The following is a 16,242-nucleotide window of genomic DNA, read 5'->3' as shown; positions in this document are numbered from 1 at the left end:
CCTCAGAAAATGGAAAGATCTCCCATGCTCTTGGATAGGTAGGATCAATGTAGTAAAAATGGCAATCCTGCCAAAAGCAATCTACAGATTCAATGCAATCCCCATTAAAATCCCAGCACAATTCTTCACAGACCTTGAAAGAACAATTATCAATTTTGTATGGAAAAACAAAAGACCCAGGATAGCCAAAACAACCCTGTTCAACAAGGCAATGTCCGGAGGCATCACCATCCCTGACCTCAAGCTCTATTACAGAGCTATAGTCCTGAAAACAGCTTGGTATTGGCACAAAAATAGACAGGTAGACCAATGGAATCGAATTGAAAATCCAGGTATTAACCCACACATGTTCGAACATCTGATCTTTGACAAAGAAGCTAAAAATATACAATGGAATAAAGAAAGCATCTTCAACAAATGGTGCTGGCATAATTGGAGACTGGCATGTAGAAGAATGCGGATCGATCCATGTTTATCGCCATGCACAAAACTTAAGCCCAAATAGATCAAAGACCTCAACATAAATCCTGCCACACTGAACCTCTTAGAAGAGAAAGTGGGTGGTACCCTTGAACGAATTGGTACAGGAGACAGCTTCCTGAACATAACACCAGTAGCACAGACAGTGAGATCAACAATTAATAAATGGGACCTACTGAAACTGAGAAGCTTCTGTAAGGCAAAGGACACAGTCAGCAAGACAAAAAGGCAGCCCACAGAATGGGAAAAAATATTCACTAATCCCACATCTGACAGAGGGTTGATCTCCAAAATTTACAAAGAACTCAAGAAGCAAGTCTCCAAAACACCAAAGGACCCTATTAAAAAGTGGGCTGCAGAACTAAATAGAGAGTTTTCAATAGAGGAGTCTAAAATGGCTGAGACCACTTGAGAAAGTGCTCAACATCCTTAGCCATCCGGGAAATGCAAATCAAAACAACTCTGAGATACCATCTCACTCCTGTCAGAATGGCTAAAATCAAAAACACCAATGACAATTTATGCTGGAGAGGATGTGGTGAAAGGGGAACACTCCTCCATTGCTGGTGGGAGTGCCAACTGGTTCAGCCACTTTGGAAATCAGTATGGAGATTCCTCAGAAAAATGGGAATAAACCTACCACAAGATCCAGCAACTCCACTCTTAGGCATATATCCAAAAGATGCCCTTTCACACAACAAAGATGTCTGTTCCTCTATGTTCATAGCAGCTTTATTTGTAATAGCCAGAACTTGGAAGCAACCTAGATGTCCCTCACCCGAAGAGTGGATAGAGAAAATGTGGTACATCTACACAATGGAGTACTATTCAGCAGAAAAAAATAATGGAATCATGAGATTCGCAGGCAAATGGATGACACTAGAAGAAACCATCCTGAGTGAGGTAACCCAGTCACAAAAAGAGAAACATGGCATGTACTCTCTCATATATGGATTTTAGACATAGATCTGGGGAGTGCCAGCCTACAATCCTATGGCCAGAGAGTCTGGGAAACAGAAACTTCATTTAGTGGCTGATCGAAGAAGAGGCAGACTCCCTTGGTTAAGTACTGAGCTGAACTCAAGAAAGCCAGTAACAGAGAGAGAGGACTGATGATCAAAGGGATTAAGACTGGGCTGGTTTAACCCCCAGAAACAGCTGACCAGACAAAGGTTAACTCTTGAATCCCAGGCATCAGCCTGGGAATCCAGCATGGGACTGATCAAGACCCCCTGAATCTGGGGGTCAGTGAGGAGGCCTAGGGAATCTATTGAGCCTTGGGCAGCAGATCAGTACCCATCCCAAGTATACACACGGACTTTGGACTCCCATAGAACAATGTGAGGTGCACTCTCGTCCTGAACTCTTGGGGAAGGGTCTAGGCCCTGTCCTATATGAAATGACAGACTATGGACACCCCAATGGAGGGCCTCACCCTCCCTGGGGGAATGAGGGGATAACGGAGGGGGGGGGGAGGACACGGGAAGAGGGGAGGGATTGGGAGAGGGACCTGGAACTGACTTGTGAAGCAACCTCGTTTCTTATCTAAATTTAAACTGGAAAAAAAAAGAAAGTTATTTGAATGCATGTTAAACATTAATGTAATTTTTGAAAGGTTATATCTGATTTTTTTTAACCAAAATAAATCTGGAGAATAAAAAAAAAAAAAAAGAGTGTCACAGACCATCCTGGGGACCCTTGTTCCTTCCACAGGGCCACTCTAGGATTTTGGTGTACCGCTGTGTGTAGGAGTTTGTCCTCCCAGCTGGGTTTGGACCTTGAAGGAACACATGGGTTTTGGGGAGAGGGCTGTGAATACTAAAAGGAACAAACAGACCTCTAGAGTCAAGGACCTTCACTAACACAGTTACATACATTTCTCACAAGAGAATTGGACCTTAGAATGTTCTTTTTTGTGCTGCCACTGTGGAATCCCAGCTCCTGAACATCCTGTAAGAAGAGGATCTGGGTGCTGAAGGGAAAGCCAGGGTGCACCATGTCCCATGTATAAAGGAGGACAGCATTGGCTTAGCTTTAGGGACTCTCCTTGGCAGAAGGTGGGCTGGGTGGCTGACAGGAGTTCCAATGTATTGAGAGTCTAGACAGGAAGCCTCTGCCAAGGCTGAAGGTGACTTAGAATGAAGACTAGGGCCCTGCTCCTGGTTCAACAGGGGAAATCTGAGTGGCCACAGTGGATAGGGATGAGGTAGGGGATTCTTCCCAACTTTTCTGTGTTTTTCTGTGATATGATGCAACAGCCTGGGGACAGCCACAAGGTTGGTGAGGCTTTGAAGTTGGAGGTGGTGTCACATTCCCTGGTGAATTGGGACTTTCCCTGGTCTGCACTGAAACATTGGCAACATCTTCCATGTAATACCTCAAATAGGAGATCAGGGTGGGGACAGACCCCCAAGATACTCATTGCTTCTGGTATGTATGTGCTGGGCCTTTGCTGGGTTTTATTACCAGAGTGGCCTCTTTGGGTGTTTATAGTTGTTAAGAAGACTTTGAGTTACTCTAATGTGAGTCAATGTATTTATCCATCTCTTCAGATGGTAACTGTAGGTATCTTCCCATGTCAGGTCATTCTAGGTACTGGATATACACCAGTGAGTAAATACAGGATCCTGTCTCATAGGAAGAGAGAGAAACAGAGCTAACTATAGCAACTATCACAGCAAGCAGACTCGAGGCTCTAGGAAAGCAACAGCCAAGAGCAGACGGGACAAGTCACAATAGGGTGTTCACAGCTGGCCCTTTAGTGGTAGGGAGGTGCCCAGACTTCAAGGATAGGAGAGAGGGAATCATGGAGATACCTGGAGGAAGAACACTTTGGTCAAAATGAATAGTTGGTGTAAAGGCCCCAAGACATGATGTATCTGCAGTTGGAGGAAGTGAGTGGTATGGCAAGGTGTATGAAGTAGAGATGAGGTTGGTGAGGGCTTGTGGAGCCTGTAGGCCACTGGGGAGCTCAGATGCTGATGCAGAGGAACATGGGGCCTGTATCCTCTCTCAGTATGTTCCCAGTGGTTGGTATGGTTCCTGTGATGAACTGTATTGAGATAACACTCCCAGGAAGGAATCATATATCTCACCTGTAACAAGCCACAGACATTTTATTGGTCAATACCAGAGTTCTTGAACAGAGAAACTCCCTAGCTCTGGCTTGGGGTAACAAACTGGACTGTGGGGTAACCACGAGGTGAGAGGGGACCTGCTTCTTTCTGCACACTCTACAGACCTGGTGATTGTGGTGGAGAGGGACATCAGCTCCTTTTCATGCCTGAGCGGAGTACAGCTCTCCGAGGAAGTGGATTGATCCGTTTCTAGAGCATTCTGATGCCACAAGAACAGCAGATCCTAACTGGCTTGAGATTGTTGCTGCTGACCGCCTGCTGGCCCCTCAACACCTCATTCTGGATTGCCTTCCTTGTAGCTTGTAAACAAATTTTGAAGACTCATTGGTGAAGAAATGTTCTTTATGGTCCATAGAATGATCTACAGTGCCTTAATTTCTGCTTTGGATGAGATAATTTATTAAATATATACCAAACAAATTATAAGAATCACTAGCAAGTAGTAGATAGAAAAGCCATCAGATAAATGGCAAAACATCAACCAATCAGGAGCTTACAGCATCCAGCAGAGACCCCTGGAGTAGCCTAAATGTGAGCTCAAACAAAAGCAACACCAAATGGACTGGGGAGGCCTCATTGAGGTAGCCAGCAGGAGTTTCCCATTGAGAGTTCTGTGTGGAGCAGAGCATCCCCTCAGGTGAGGCTTCCAAGTCAAAGAAAAATAGCAGCAGATAGTTATTAACATCATCAAATTTGGTGCATACAGTCATCCAGCACAAGTGACTTGGGAAACTTGCTGAAACAGACTAGAGTCCCCAGTTGAAACATAGGGGCAGAGGGAAGAATATTCTTCATGAATTAAGTCCCCAGCTTTCTGTTCCTTTTGTAGGCATTTTTATATTATGGGATAAACAACAATGTGGTTGGAAATAATTGGCCTTTCAGCTGTTCTCAAGGCACAGTATTTTTACTCTCAGGCTGTTTTATTGTTCCTCCCTGTCCCTGATAGGGAGACAAGGGGCCAGCTCATCCCAGACAAGGAGCCTTGGAGAACACTTGAAATAAGTGTACTGGAGTCTGAGACAGGAGAACCCTCCTCACTCCCAGAGTTGACTTTCAGCAAGCTTAAATGGCACATAGTAACTCACCAACATAATGTAGAAGGCAAGGGTCACACTAAACAGCTGTGTTTGCTGGGACTTGTAATGCAGGCCTGTAGGCCCACTTCTTATAGAGGCCAAAGCAGGAGGATTAGAGTTCAAGGCCTGCTGGGCTGTAGAGTGAATCCCTGTCTTAAAATAAAAGGCAAAAAGAGGACAGAGGATATAGGCTGATGGTAAGAACTTTACGCACTCAAACTGTTTGAGTGGCTGGATAGTTATGACTGAGTTAATGACTTGGGCAGGACCCAGCTGTGAGCATGGGTGGCTGGTGGCTCATGCATGCTAAGTCATACTTTAAGCATTCACTGAGCACTTACACAGTATAGACTGCTGCTGTGCTGGCTGCAGGGAACCCAGAATGAGTAAGAGTCCCCATCCTGACTCTTTGGGATGAGAGACAGATAGTAATTGAGCGCACACCTGTAGGTGTATAACACCTGGGTCTGAGGGACTGAAGACAGCTTCATGAGGAGACACAGGGAAGTCCTCCAAGAGGAAGAAGCCTTGGGCTTGCAATCTTAGGTCAGGGAGTTGAGTCTTCTCGGAGCTGGTGTGCGAGGAAGGTAAGTCAAACACTGGGGATAGAAGAGAGGCTTAGTCTGTGGGGCTGGCAGAGGGGCCACTTTTGACTTTATAAATAGAGGCATGGCATTTCTGTCCCATGCTTCTGTTTTGGGTAGCAAAGCAGAGCTATGTCCCAGTTTCCACTCAGGGAAGTCAAGGATCCTAGAGGTTGAATGTTTGTCCCTTTGGGACTTCTAGTGTTGGGATTGAACCGTGGGCAGTTTCTATCCGGGCTCTTTCATATGCTGTGATGGTCATGTCCAGTTGGGTGAGATGTTGGAACACAATGTCCTAGACTGAAAAAAGTAACAGGCAGCACTGTCCAGGAGTTTGTGATGCAAAGTACTCACAACAGTATGGAGCTCTCCCAAGTACTCACTATAACATAAGCAGTATCCAGGACTTGACACTTACCAGGGACCTGTCAATGCCAGCAACACTTACCAGGGACCTGTCAGTCCCAGCACAAAATGGGAGTTGTGCAGGTCAGTCAACAGCTCAGCAAGTACATTACCCACTGGGCCATCTCACTAGCCTAGACCTCAATCTTTAGCGTCTACATCAGCGATTCTCAACCTGTGGGTCATGACCCTTGGGGGGGGCATTAAACAATACATTCAAGGGGTCGCATAGCAGATATTCTGCATATAAGATATTTACATTATGAATCACAACAGTTGCAAAATTATAGTTATGGAATAGCAGCAGGAATAATTTTATGATTGGGGATCACCACAACATGATGAACTGTTTAAAGAGTCACAACCTTAGGAAGGTTGAGAACTATTCACTGATCTACATGGTTTCCCACTCCAGCAGTGGGCTGACCAGAGTTACATAACGTTTACTCATCTATGGACCTTTAGGCGTTTCTAGCTATTGCTGGATGGCTGTACTTTAAAAAAAAAACCTTTAAAATTATTTTATGTAAGTTTGTGTTTTTTCCTGCATGTATCTTTGTGTGAAGGTGTCATATCCCCAGGAACAGGAGTTATACACAGTTGTGATCTGCCATGTGGGTGCTGAGAATTGAACCCAGGTCCGCTGGAAGAGCATACAGTGCTCTTCACCCCTGAGCCATCTCTCCAGTCCCCAGATGGCTGTATTTTTAAAGCTTGAAATTTCCCCATTTCCTGTCTCCCACACTCAGTACTTGGATATCTAGAAAAGAAGATTCCCTTGGAAAGTTCTTGAATTCATCATTTTTTTCTTCTTAAAAACAAAGTCCAGTTGGCCTCTCACTATATAGACCAGGCTAGCCTCTGACTAACTCATAGAGATTTGTCTGCCTTTGCCTTCTGAATGTTGAGTTTAAAGGCATGCACCATTATACCCATCTGCATTCATCCTTTTAAAACTTTTGTTTTGTTATTTGAGAATTTCATACAGTGATTTTGATCATAGTGAGCCCCACTCTTTCCCTTGCATTCATTCTTGTGGTTGATTTTTCTCTGTGTTTTCTTTTGAGACTGGAAAGGGAAGGGTGGCTGTTGTGCAGCATGTGTACTGTTTGTTACTCTCTGAAGGAAGCATGCTCTGCCTCCCCCCCTCCCCCATGATCCAGCCAAGAGTACTCACTCATGCTGGGCACCAATTCTGCTGCTGAACTGCAGGCCCAAATCTGCAGGAACTTTCTATCTATCCATGGTTTCATTGCAGTCCAGAAGGCCAGCATTGCTCTGCATGTGTTTTAGGCAAAGAGATTAGTCAGTTGTTGTGATCTTCAGACCATCCTGCCAGCCCTAGACCCTTTATGTTACTTTCTTCTATTCTGCCAGTTGTTCTGAACATTAGAGCCCCTTATAGTTTAGGGAAGACTTGCACAGCCATCTGTGTGGCTCCCTGTCCTCCACTTGTAACGTATATGTGTTTGTTGTGTGTTTTGGCCTCAGTTTCTTTGTCTGATAGCCCTCTCTCTGTGTGTGGCATGCTCTGAAACTCACTGCAAGCAGGGAGTGATGGGTGGAAGCAAGCCACTTCGTCTTGGGATCATCTCCAAGAGAGTGCAGCCCAGGGCTGCACTTGATCTCACACAGCATCTTGCTTGAATTCTGATGGATGCTGTCTGTCAAGTGGAGCATGCTCAGAACACACATTCTCCAACTCTGTAATATATTATCTGGGTTTCCTAAATAGTAGAATCATGTTTCAATGTATCTGTTGGTTTTTTGTGGTTGAATAATCCAACATAAGCAAATAAAAATGAATGTTTGTATTTGGATGCTAATTTAGCTCTCAAGTGGGTTTTATTGTAGACATTATTGAAATTAATCTGTTTTCCTTGAGCACATTTCACTTATTGGCAAGGAACAGTGTTCCTCCCCCTCCAGAATATACTTGGTAGCTCTTGGGGCAAATTCATAAGATAGATAATTCATGCCAAGATAATGGAAAAGTTTGTTCTAAAACTTCTTTTAAATGACAAATTGATGTCTGAATTTTCAGGGTCTGGAAAGAAAACACCTCAATCAAAATCCTGATCCAGATGAATCCATTTCCTTTTTCTTTGCTCCTTTTTATTTTTTTATATTTATTTATTTGGTTTTTCCAGACAGGGTTTCTCTGCAGCTTTGAAGACTGTCCTGGAACTGGCTCTTGTAGACCAGGCTGGTCTCAAACTCACAGAGATCGCCTGCGTCTGCCTTGAGTGCTGGGATTAAAGGCATGTGCCACCACCACCCAGCTCTCTTTGCTCCTTTTTAGATGAGTGTATTTGTATGGATGTACTGCTTTTTTTTTCCTCTTGAGATGGAATCTTGTTCTACTCAGGCTGTCCTTAGCCTCCTGAGTTCAAGTGATTTTTCTTACCTCTGTCTCTCCAGATGTGCACCCCATGTGCTCAGTACCATGCACCCTTTCTCAGAAAGGGTCTCTTGTGTCGACCAGGCTGGCCTTGAACTTGCTGAAAATAACTGAACTTCTAGTCCTCCTGCCTCCATTTCTCAAGTGCTGGCATTATTCCATGTGCCACCATCTCCAGTTTATACATATACATTTCACAGAACTCTAAATGTAAAACTGCAGTGGCTTCCGGGTAAGATACTGCTATTTGAAGAAGCACTTAGGCTTTGGAGCTGACAGATTTTCTGCAGTTCCAGAACTAGGAGTAATGGAACAAATTCAACCCTTCCAAGCCTTGATTTTCCTCACCTGTCAAATAAACCCACAATTTCTGTGTATCACGGTTTTAAAGACAGAGATGTGGCACACTGCTGGCAGGGGCCTTTCTTGTTTCTCCAAGACCTCTGCCTTTCTCTATGTAGAGAAAACACTTTCCTTTGGAGCTGGTCTGACTTTGGCTCATTGCTGACATTTAGCAAGTTCCCTTACACAGAGAGCTGGCACATGGCAGCTTGCTTTTGTAATAATAATATGGCGTGCTGCTATTCTAGTTCCTTAGCCATGTAGCATTTTACTCACTGCAAATAAAGTCAATAAACTGGCCACAGTGATACAAGCCTGTAATCCTATTTCTCAGGAGATAGAGGCAGAAAGGTCTGGAGTTCAAGGTCATCGCCTACTACATAGCCATGTCTGGGCCACTTGAAACCTGTCTCAAACCTCCCCCGCTAAAAAATGTTAATAACAATACCAGTTTTCTGTCACTGTGATAGCAACTATGTAGGTAGTGTGTAGATTTGAGGCTCTACTGACTCATGGTTGCTCATTCAGTGCTCCCAAACTGCTTCCTCATCTATAAAACGAGAAGAACAGTATTGCCTCATGGGGTTGCTGGAGACTGAATGAGATGATACAGTCTGAGCTCTCAGAACAGGTGGCACATACGGAGTACAATGCATTTTTTTGCATGTGGACAATTGACGCTTGGGGTGCAGAGAGCTGGCATGGTGAAAAACAGCATTTCTTGTGCACATGTAAACATGCACAGTCTAAAATGTGGTACTGAGAAGGGGGCCTAGGGCCTCACACATACCAGGCAAGCACTCTATCACTGAACTGCCTTTTTTCTTGAGATAGGGTCTTGCTAAGTTGCTCAGCTTGTTCTGGAACTCACCTTGTAGCCCAAGCAGGCCTTGAACTTGAGATCATCCTATGTCAACCTCTTAAGTATCCTGCATTATAGGCATTCACCACCAGGCCGAGAATAACAAGCCATAAATGGTTGTTGATATTTCAGCCACTTCATAGTGAAGAGAAGAATGTTGGTAAAAGTCTTGCCACCAACTCAGGAGTTGTGTTAGTTGATTTGAAAGTAACTTGGTAATACAGGACCTCTGGCAATTGTGAGTATCCATTGAGATTCTAGCATCCCAGTTCATCCATTGCCTTTCTTGGACTCACCCAGGCCAAGCCCAGCATCCGATGCTTCATTAAGCCCACTGAGACACTCGAGCGGTCCCTTGAGATGAACAAGCACAAGGGCAAGAAGCGGATGCAAAAGAGACCCAACTACAAAAACGTTGGGGAGGAGGAGGACGAGGAGAGAGGGCCAGCTGAAGATGCCCAAGAAGACGCTGAGAAGGCTAAAGGTACAGAGGGTGGTTCAAAAAGCATGAAGACAAGTGGGGAGCGTGAAGGTGAGTGTACCCGGGAACGGCCCTTTCACCCACGCCAACCCCTGCAGTCAGCAAGGCTTCTGTGTCCTCTGTCTTCCTCTTGCTCCTCATGTGTACCCTGGGTGCTTCTGCTCATCTCAGTACCCACCAGTGTACCTCATTCTGGACAGCCCAGCCATTCAGAGGCAGCTGTGGGCTGTGTCACAGCAGATCTAGTACAAGTCCCACCCTGTGTGACCTGGAGCAAGGTGTCCTGTCTGTAAAAAGATGGTCACATATCATGACTACTTTATAGTGCATTACCAGAGTTAAAAATCACACAGTGCATTTGCCCACTTCAGAACAGCACCAGACCCTTAGAAAATGTTCTAGAGGTATTTGATGCTGCTGCTGCTGCTGATCCTACTGCTGCTGCTGCTCCTGCTAATTTGGGAGTATGATTTGTGTCCAGTGCACTATGGGAAGGAAAAGGGGCACATGATTAAATACAGCCCCTAGATTCTCCAACTGGGTTTTTACAAGTCCCATCTGTTCAGAGTGAGGCACAGTTGTGTGGCATATAGACCCTTGGTGAACAGAATCCTGCCTTCTACTCTTACCCTGGCAAGATTGATCTGCCTTCCTCTCTTCCTCTCTCTTGTGTAGATACTAAAACCCTTTGGAACCAGAGAACATTTGATCTAGGATTCAAAATATTTGGAATAGCATTTTGTTTGTATCATGGACCAGGCTCACAGCCACTTAGATGGAGCCTCCAGCCAGAGCCCTTGGGCATTAGTGTTAAAGGGACTCTGCTTGGTGGTGGTAGAGTCAGAGTTCTACTGGCTGGAGAGAAGACCCCTACCTCTCCTAGGACAAAAGCAATCTCTATGGAGCATCCCAGCTGAGAGATGTGAAGTTGGGGGAACATTGTGCTGACCAACCTTATGGACCCTGGGGCTAGTAGTGGTAACTCTAAGTCGTAAGTGGCTGGCAACAGTCATGCAATGCTTACACCAACCCCTGACTAGAGCAGTGGTTGTAAACCTTCCCAACGCTGCAACCCTTAATACAGTTTCTCATGTTGTGGTGACCCCAACTATAAAATTACTTTCGTTGCTACTTCATAACTGTAATTTTGCTAGTGTTGTGAATGTAATATAAATATATCTGCTATGTAACCCCAGTGAAAGGGGTGTTCAACACCCCCTCCCCAAGACCTACAGGTTAAGAACTACTGGACTAGAGGCTTGTTTGCTTTTGAGAGATGTATGCAAGTTTACAGCCAGTGCATACCCTGTCATCCCAGCCTGTTGGCTCCCATAATGATTATCATGGCAATTGTCAGTGAATGACACAAGCCCATGTCAATGAGTCTAGCCAAAATGTCCCCTGGTGGCCCAGACTCCCTAAGGCCAAGGTTCTCTGGCTGCTTTTATTTATGTACATTGTTCATTTTGGTTTACTTGGTACATTTGGTTCATTTGGGTCCTGGAACCTTTTGCTGTAAGTATCACTTTGGTGGGAAGGTTGAGGGACAAACACAAGGTAAGTCATCCTCACTTGCACTTGCTTATTTTAGGTTATGTTAGGGATTTCACTAGCTGGGAAGAAAGTTATCAGCTCACACCCTAGATCAAGCCAAGGTGCAGTAGCATAGGGCAGGATGGGTAGATGAATGTCTGTATCTTATTTTGTACCCTGTGTTCTTGTCAATTTCATCTTGGAAAGATGCTCCTGCTTTTGTTCTAGGCCTTTTAAGGGATGTTCTACAGCCAGCTACGGCTGTGACTAGCAGTGGTATGGATAGGTCAGGCTTGGCCCCAGGCCCTCATGGAATTGTCAGACAGATGGCCCAGTCCCAGCACAAAGGGACTATAGGCTGCTGATTGAGGCTGCTATATCCTTTAGGCTGCTGGACTTGGAGTGCCAGTCTGGTGCTGCATCTTGCCCCTGCCCAGAGGAAGACACTGTTACTAGCCTCCCAGTGTGGACTTTCCAGGCTACCCAGCCCGATTTTGCCAAACAGGACCTCAAGGTTTCCCCAGAGGCCAGCTGAAGCAGCTGACACAGATTTCATAGCTCAGCCAAGCGTGGCTCTCAGTGAACCCCATGGCCATTTTGCTGCCCTGGTAATTTCTCAAACACACTAATCATTCTAAAACATGATGGGCTGTCATTTCCCACTCACTTCACCATAAATATATAAAGTCTCCAGAGGCCTGGCCAGTGTACTGACATTCTGTAACTTTCCAAAGGAAATATCTGATCTTTTAGCTTCAGGTTTGTAGGTGCTGTTAAGGAAATGTTTCTCCATATTCTGCATCTGTGCTTGGAGAAAAACTACAACTGTTAGAGTCCCTCCCTTGGAAAGGTGTCAGTTTCCTTCGTTCTTACTGCAAACCAGATGTTTGTTCATATAGACTTAGGCAGGGACCCATCGCCAGGCTGGGTCATGCGTCGATGGTGGCTCTTCTCTGAGTTCTGAGTATGTATGTCAACAGTAGGGTCAGAGTGCTGGGTGCTGTGTTCCAGCTGCTCCTCCTCCCTTCTGTATTGAGTTGGCTAGGACACTTGCTTCTTCCTCATGTTTCTCCTCCAGTAAGCTCCTTTCATTGGGCCTGCATCGAGGAGGCAGTTAACAGTGTGGTTATGACAGACACAGGTGTTAGCACTCGCCATCCCCCCCACCATGTCTGCTGCCCCTATTCTGGTGTCAAATTCTCTATATAGAAGGGAGGGTAAACAGAAGAGTTAAAAGGGCATCTCATGAGTTGCAGTTTTCCACAGCTTGATTTGAATCTGGCACCCGGAATTCACACTTCTCTTAAGCCCAGACAATGAAGGTGTGTGAAATGAATGTGTGCCTCTGACCCATCCTACCCTATCCCCAGTATATAAAAAAACTTGGTGTCCCTTAGTTCTCGAGTACTGGATGACTTGTTCCAAGACCAGGAGATTACTGCCCCCTTTAATTTCTGCAGAAATGGGCTGTTAAAGAAAAAGGATGGCATCATCCCATAGCTGAAGAAGTTCTGCCCAAGAAGGCAGACAGTTCCAGCATATGCTTGTTTTTTAGCTGACCCGTCATTTGGAAGGGACAGCCATCTGCTTTTGGATTTGCTTAGAGCAGTAACTTAATAATGAGAGCTGCCAGAGAAATGGAATCACTCCACCTCCTCCTGGGAACAGTAGGGCTGAGCTGCTGGGTTGGTTTACCTATGGAACAAATAAGAATTGCTTGGCTAGCCCAACCTTTCCAGCTCTCTTCCCGGAATATCACAAGGACCTGAAGTGATGGCAGAAGGCAAAACTGATGGCACCTGCCTAGTCAGTTGGGATTAAGGGATCCCCAAGGCTTTGATCCTCAGTTTTGCCCTTTTAAGAAGTCTCTTCTGGAATCAAATGGAACCTAGCCTCATTCTTGACTTGTCTTTGGGATATTGAACTTTGAGACATAGTCCTGTCCTTGAGCAGCTTTGTAATTTTGGGTAAGTTGATACTCTACTACACGTGTCCACCTGTGGAGCAGCCTTCTTGATGCTTTACCCAAGGCTGTTATAGTAAGAATTCTCATGCTGCAGCATTGTACTTGTGATATACTAGCAGCCCAGGTTAAGATGGAGGGTAGGGGCATAGAAGAAAGATGGGTACACTCTGGGCCTACACTCTCGACAGTTAGTTTCTCCAGGCCTTTCTTTTTTCCTCCCTTCCTCTGTCCTCATATGTATCCATCACTGTCTTCAGTATTCTTTGCATCTTGCAAAACTGAGGGATTCAAACTCAGACCCTCACGCTTGTATGACCAGTACCTTTACCTGCCAAGCCATCTCCCCAGCCCAACAGGGCTCATTTCTGTCACTGATGAGTAAAATGGATGAGCATGGATGAGGGTGTAAGTGTGGGAGCAAATGGGAGAGAAAGAAACTTGGTAGGCCCAGGTTCTGTGGCATAGCAACAAGCAAAGGAGGGGTGTACACTCCTGCCTGTTCTTGCCATTGCCCTGGCCAATTTCACCTTGAAACACTGCTCTAGAGTCAGCCAATCACAGCCCTCTGTGGTTACCTAGGTAACTAGAAGCTTGTCTTTCCCCTTTCCTTGACCTTTCTGTGAAGAAGGAACTTCTTCCATCCCTCCCCCTCCATTGTCTGTCTTTCTGTGGTTTCTGGAATAGAGAATCCAGATTGAAGAAATCCTTGGATTGTGAAGGCAAAGACTACTGCAACATGCTGCCTGCCGTTTCCCCGAAAAGCACTTCCTCTACCAAATATTAATCAGATTGGGGTGTGCATCATCCTAGGCAAGTCAGGGAATTACTGCTATTACTTGAAAAATCAGCCTGTCAGACGCTCTAGGATGTGGCCAGAGTTTCATATCAAGAAATCAATGTCTTTGTGTCCTGACCTTCACAGCTCTCCCAGTATTGCCATTACTTGCATGGCAACTAGGAGATGAAGATATTTTTGCTTGTTTTTGGTTCCTGCCTGTCTGTCTTTTCTCTTCTTCTGCTCCTCCTCCTCTTTCTTCCCTTCCTCCTCTCCTTTTGTTTCTTTTTTTATTATGGTAAAATAGTGGAAATTGAAACATTATCTTCACTACTTTGAAGTGTACAAGTCAGCAGTGCTGAGTGAAGGCAGGGTTTAAATGAGTTCTCCAGACCCAAGATAAATGATATATAGTGATAAATAGGTGTTTTATTAGGGAAGAACTTACGTAGATTAGAGTAAATAACTGCTATGGTCTTCCTGCTCCAGAAGATGCAGTCTCTGCCCTTCCTATGCTCTCCGAGACTCAAGAGAGCACGAGCCCATAGCTCCTCTACCTTAAAAGGGTCACATCTGCACCTGAAACCACACCCAAAGGGTGTGGCCACTACTACAAGTTCACTAGCAAGGCAAGATACCCCTACAGCTAAGGGGGCCCATCTTGTGTATCCATCACTGTCATCTCCAGAACTCTGTACATCCTGAAAAATTGAGACTCTACCCCAATAAACAACCCCTATTCTGTTGCCTGTCTTCTTGGGTTCAACAGGAGTTGAGGAAATAGCCCAATCGGTGACAGGGTAACTGAGCTTAACCTCCAGACCCCTGCATTTTCTTTTATTTTATAAAATGGAAGACTTGTAACTCCAGCATGAGGGAGGTGAAGACAGGCTGGGTCACTGGCCAGCCAGCTCAGTGTACCAAAAAAAGTAAAAATAAAATAAAATACAACAGCCACGTAATGGTGGCACACACCTTTAATCCCAGCACTCAGGAGGAAGAAGCAGGCGGATCTCTGAGTTTGAGGCCATCCTGTCTAAAGAGCAAGTTCCAAAACAGCCAAAAAATAGTACATTGTTGTTCTTACCATTCAAACATATAGACATACACAAACTAGAAAAATTTAAACTCCCTTTTCAAAGTATGGGAAGATTTTATCACAAATTCAGATAAAAGTAGTAAATACCTGAAATAAAGAGATAAATATAAAATAAACAATGAATGTGGATTCAATAAAATGTCTGACAGAGGGAGTGGAAAGGAGTCTGGAAAATGCTACTCAACCCTGTTTAATTAGGACACTCACTGTGTCCTCAGCTATGTGCTGGGGTGCTGCCCGGGATAGAGTTTGGTGTTGTAGGCGGGACAGAATAGTAACTCCTGGGCTTGTCTCAGCTGCATTTGTCAGACGTAGGATAGAGTTCATGCATAGTTACTGCTTCCCAGACTGGAGTAAAGCTAAAAGAAGAAAGATGCAACACACCCACATTCTGAAGATGGTTCTCTTGAGTAGCAGGAATAAGTTACTCCACTTCCCAGTCTTTGTAAGAGTTTTAATTTTTAATATAAAGGTTAAGTTTATTGCAAAAATTGTGTAAAATAATCAGACATGAAAAGTTTTTAAAATAAACTTATAAAATAAATAATTTGAATAGACTTTTTTTGTAAGAGGACAATAGCATTACTATAACAGTGTGAAATTTTCCTGTTCTAAAATTAAATCTCTCAAGATTGTTACTTATACATCTTTGTTTTTAAATTTTATTTTTATTTTTATGTGTTATGTCTGTGTGTCTGGGGGGGGGTTGTACATAGGAGTACAGGTGTCCATGGAAGTGAGTAGAGAGTGTCTGATCCCCTGGAGCTGCAGTTACAGGCATCTGTGAGCCAACACATGTCAGTGCTAGAAACTGATTGCAGGTCCTCTTCAAAAGCAGTATGACCTTTCAACTTATGAGCAACTCTATGCCATTTCCTATTTAAGAACGGGCTGAGGATTCTTTTTCAAAATACTTTGGATGACTAACTTTTCAGATTTTGAAATAAATATTACAAATAGTGAGAATAATGAGTTGTTATCTTGGGGATGGGATCAAAGTATAGACATGAAATTCATTTATTTTTTGTATTTTCCTTATCTACAGAGCCTGAGGATTTTTTCAGTTTTGTTTTATTCATTTATTTATTCATTTATTTA

At 44.4% G+C, this 16,242-nt stretch overlaps 1 protein-coding gene across 11 annotated transcripts in view; it reads left to right on the top strand.

The window, feature by feature from the left end:
• The window catches only part of Clec16a (C-type lectin domain containing 16A), a 228,509-nt gene that overhangs the window by 45,019 nt on the left and 167,248 nt on the right, over nt 1–16,242 (top strand). For 8 of the 11 annotated variants that reach the window (XR_005878100.1, XM_040748096.1, XM_040748092.1 and 5 more), the window contains one exon: nt 9,591–9,822. Coding sequence is in view for 10 of the 11 variants with exons in the window: in XM_040748096.1 (XP_040604030.1) it covers nt 9,591–9,822 (232 nt within the window). In the remaining variant the exon portion in view is untranslated. The remainder of the gene's footprint in view (nt 1–9,590; nt 9,823–16,242) is intronic. The other 3 variants (XM_040748094.1, XM_005084567.4, XM_005084566.4) reach the window with 1 other exon arrangement.

Source organism: Mesocricetus auratus, unplaced genomic scaffold (assembly GCF_017639785.1).
Source record: "Mesocricetus auratus isolate SY011 unplaced genomic scaffold, BCM_Maur_2.0 Super-Scaffold_100007, whole genome shotgun sequence".
In the NCBI taxonomy this organism is placed as follows: Eukaryota; Metazoa; Chordata; class Mammalia; order Rodentia; family Cricetidae; genus Mesocricetus; species Mesocricetus auratus.
This window is presented reverse-complemented; position numbering and strand designations above follow the sequence as displayed.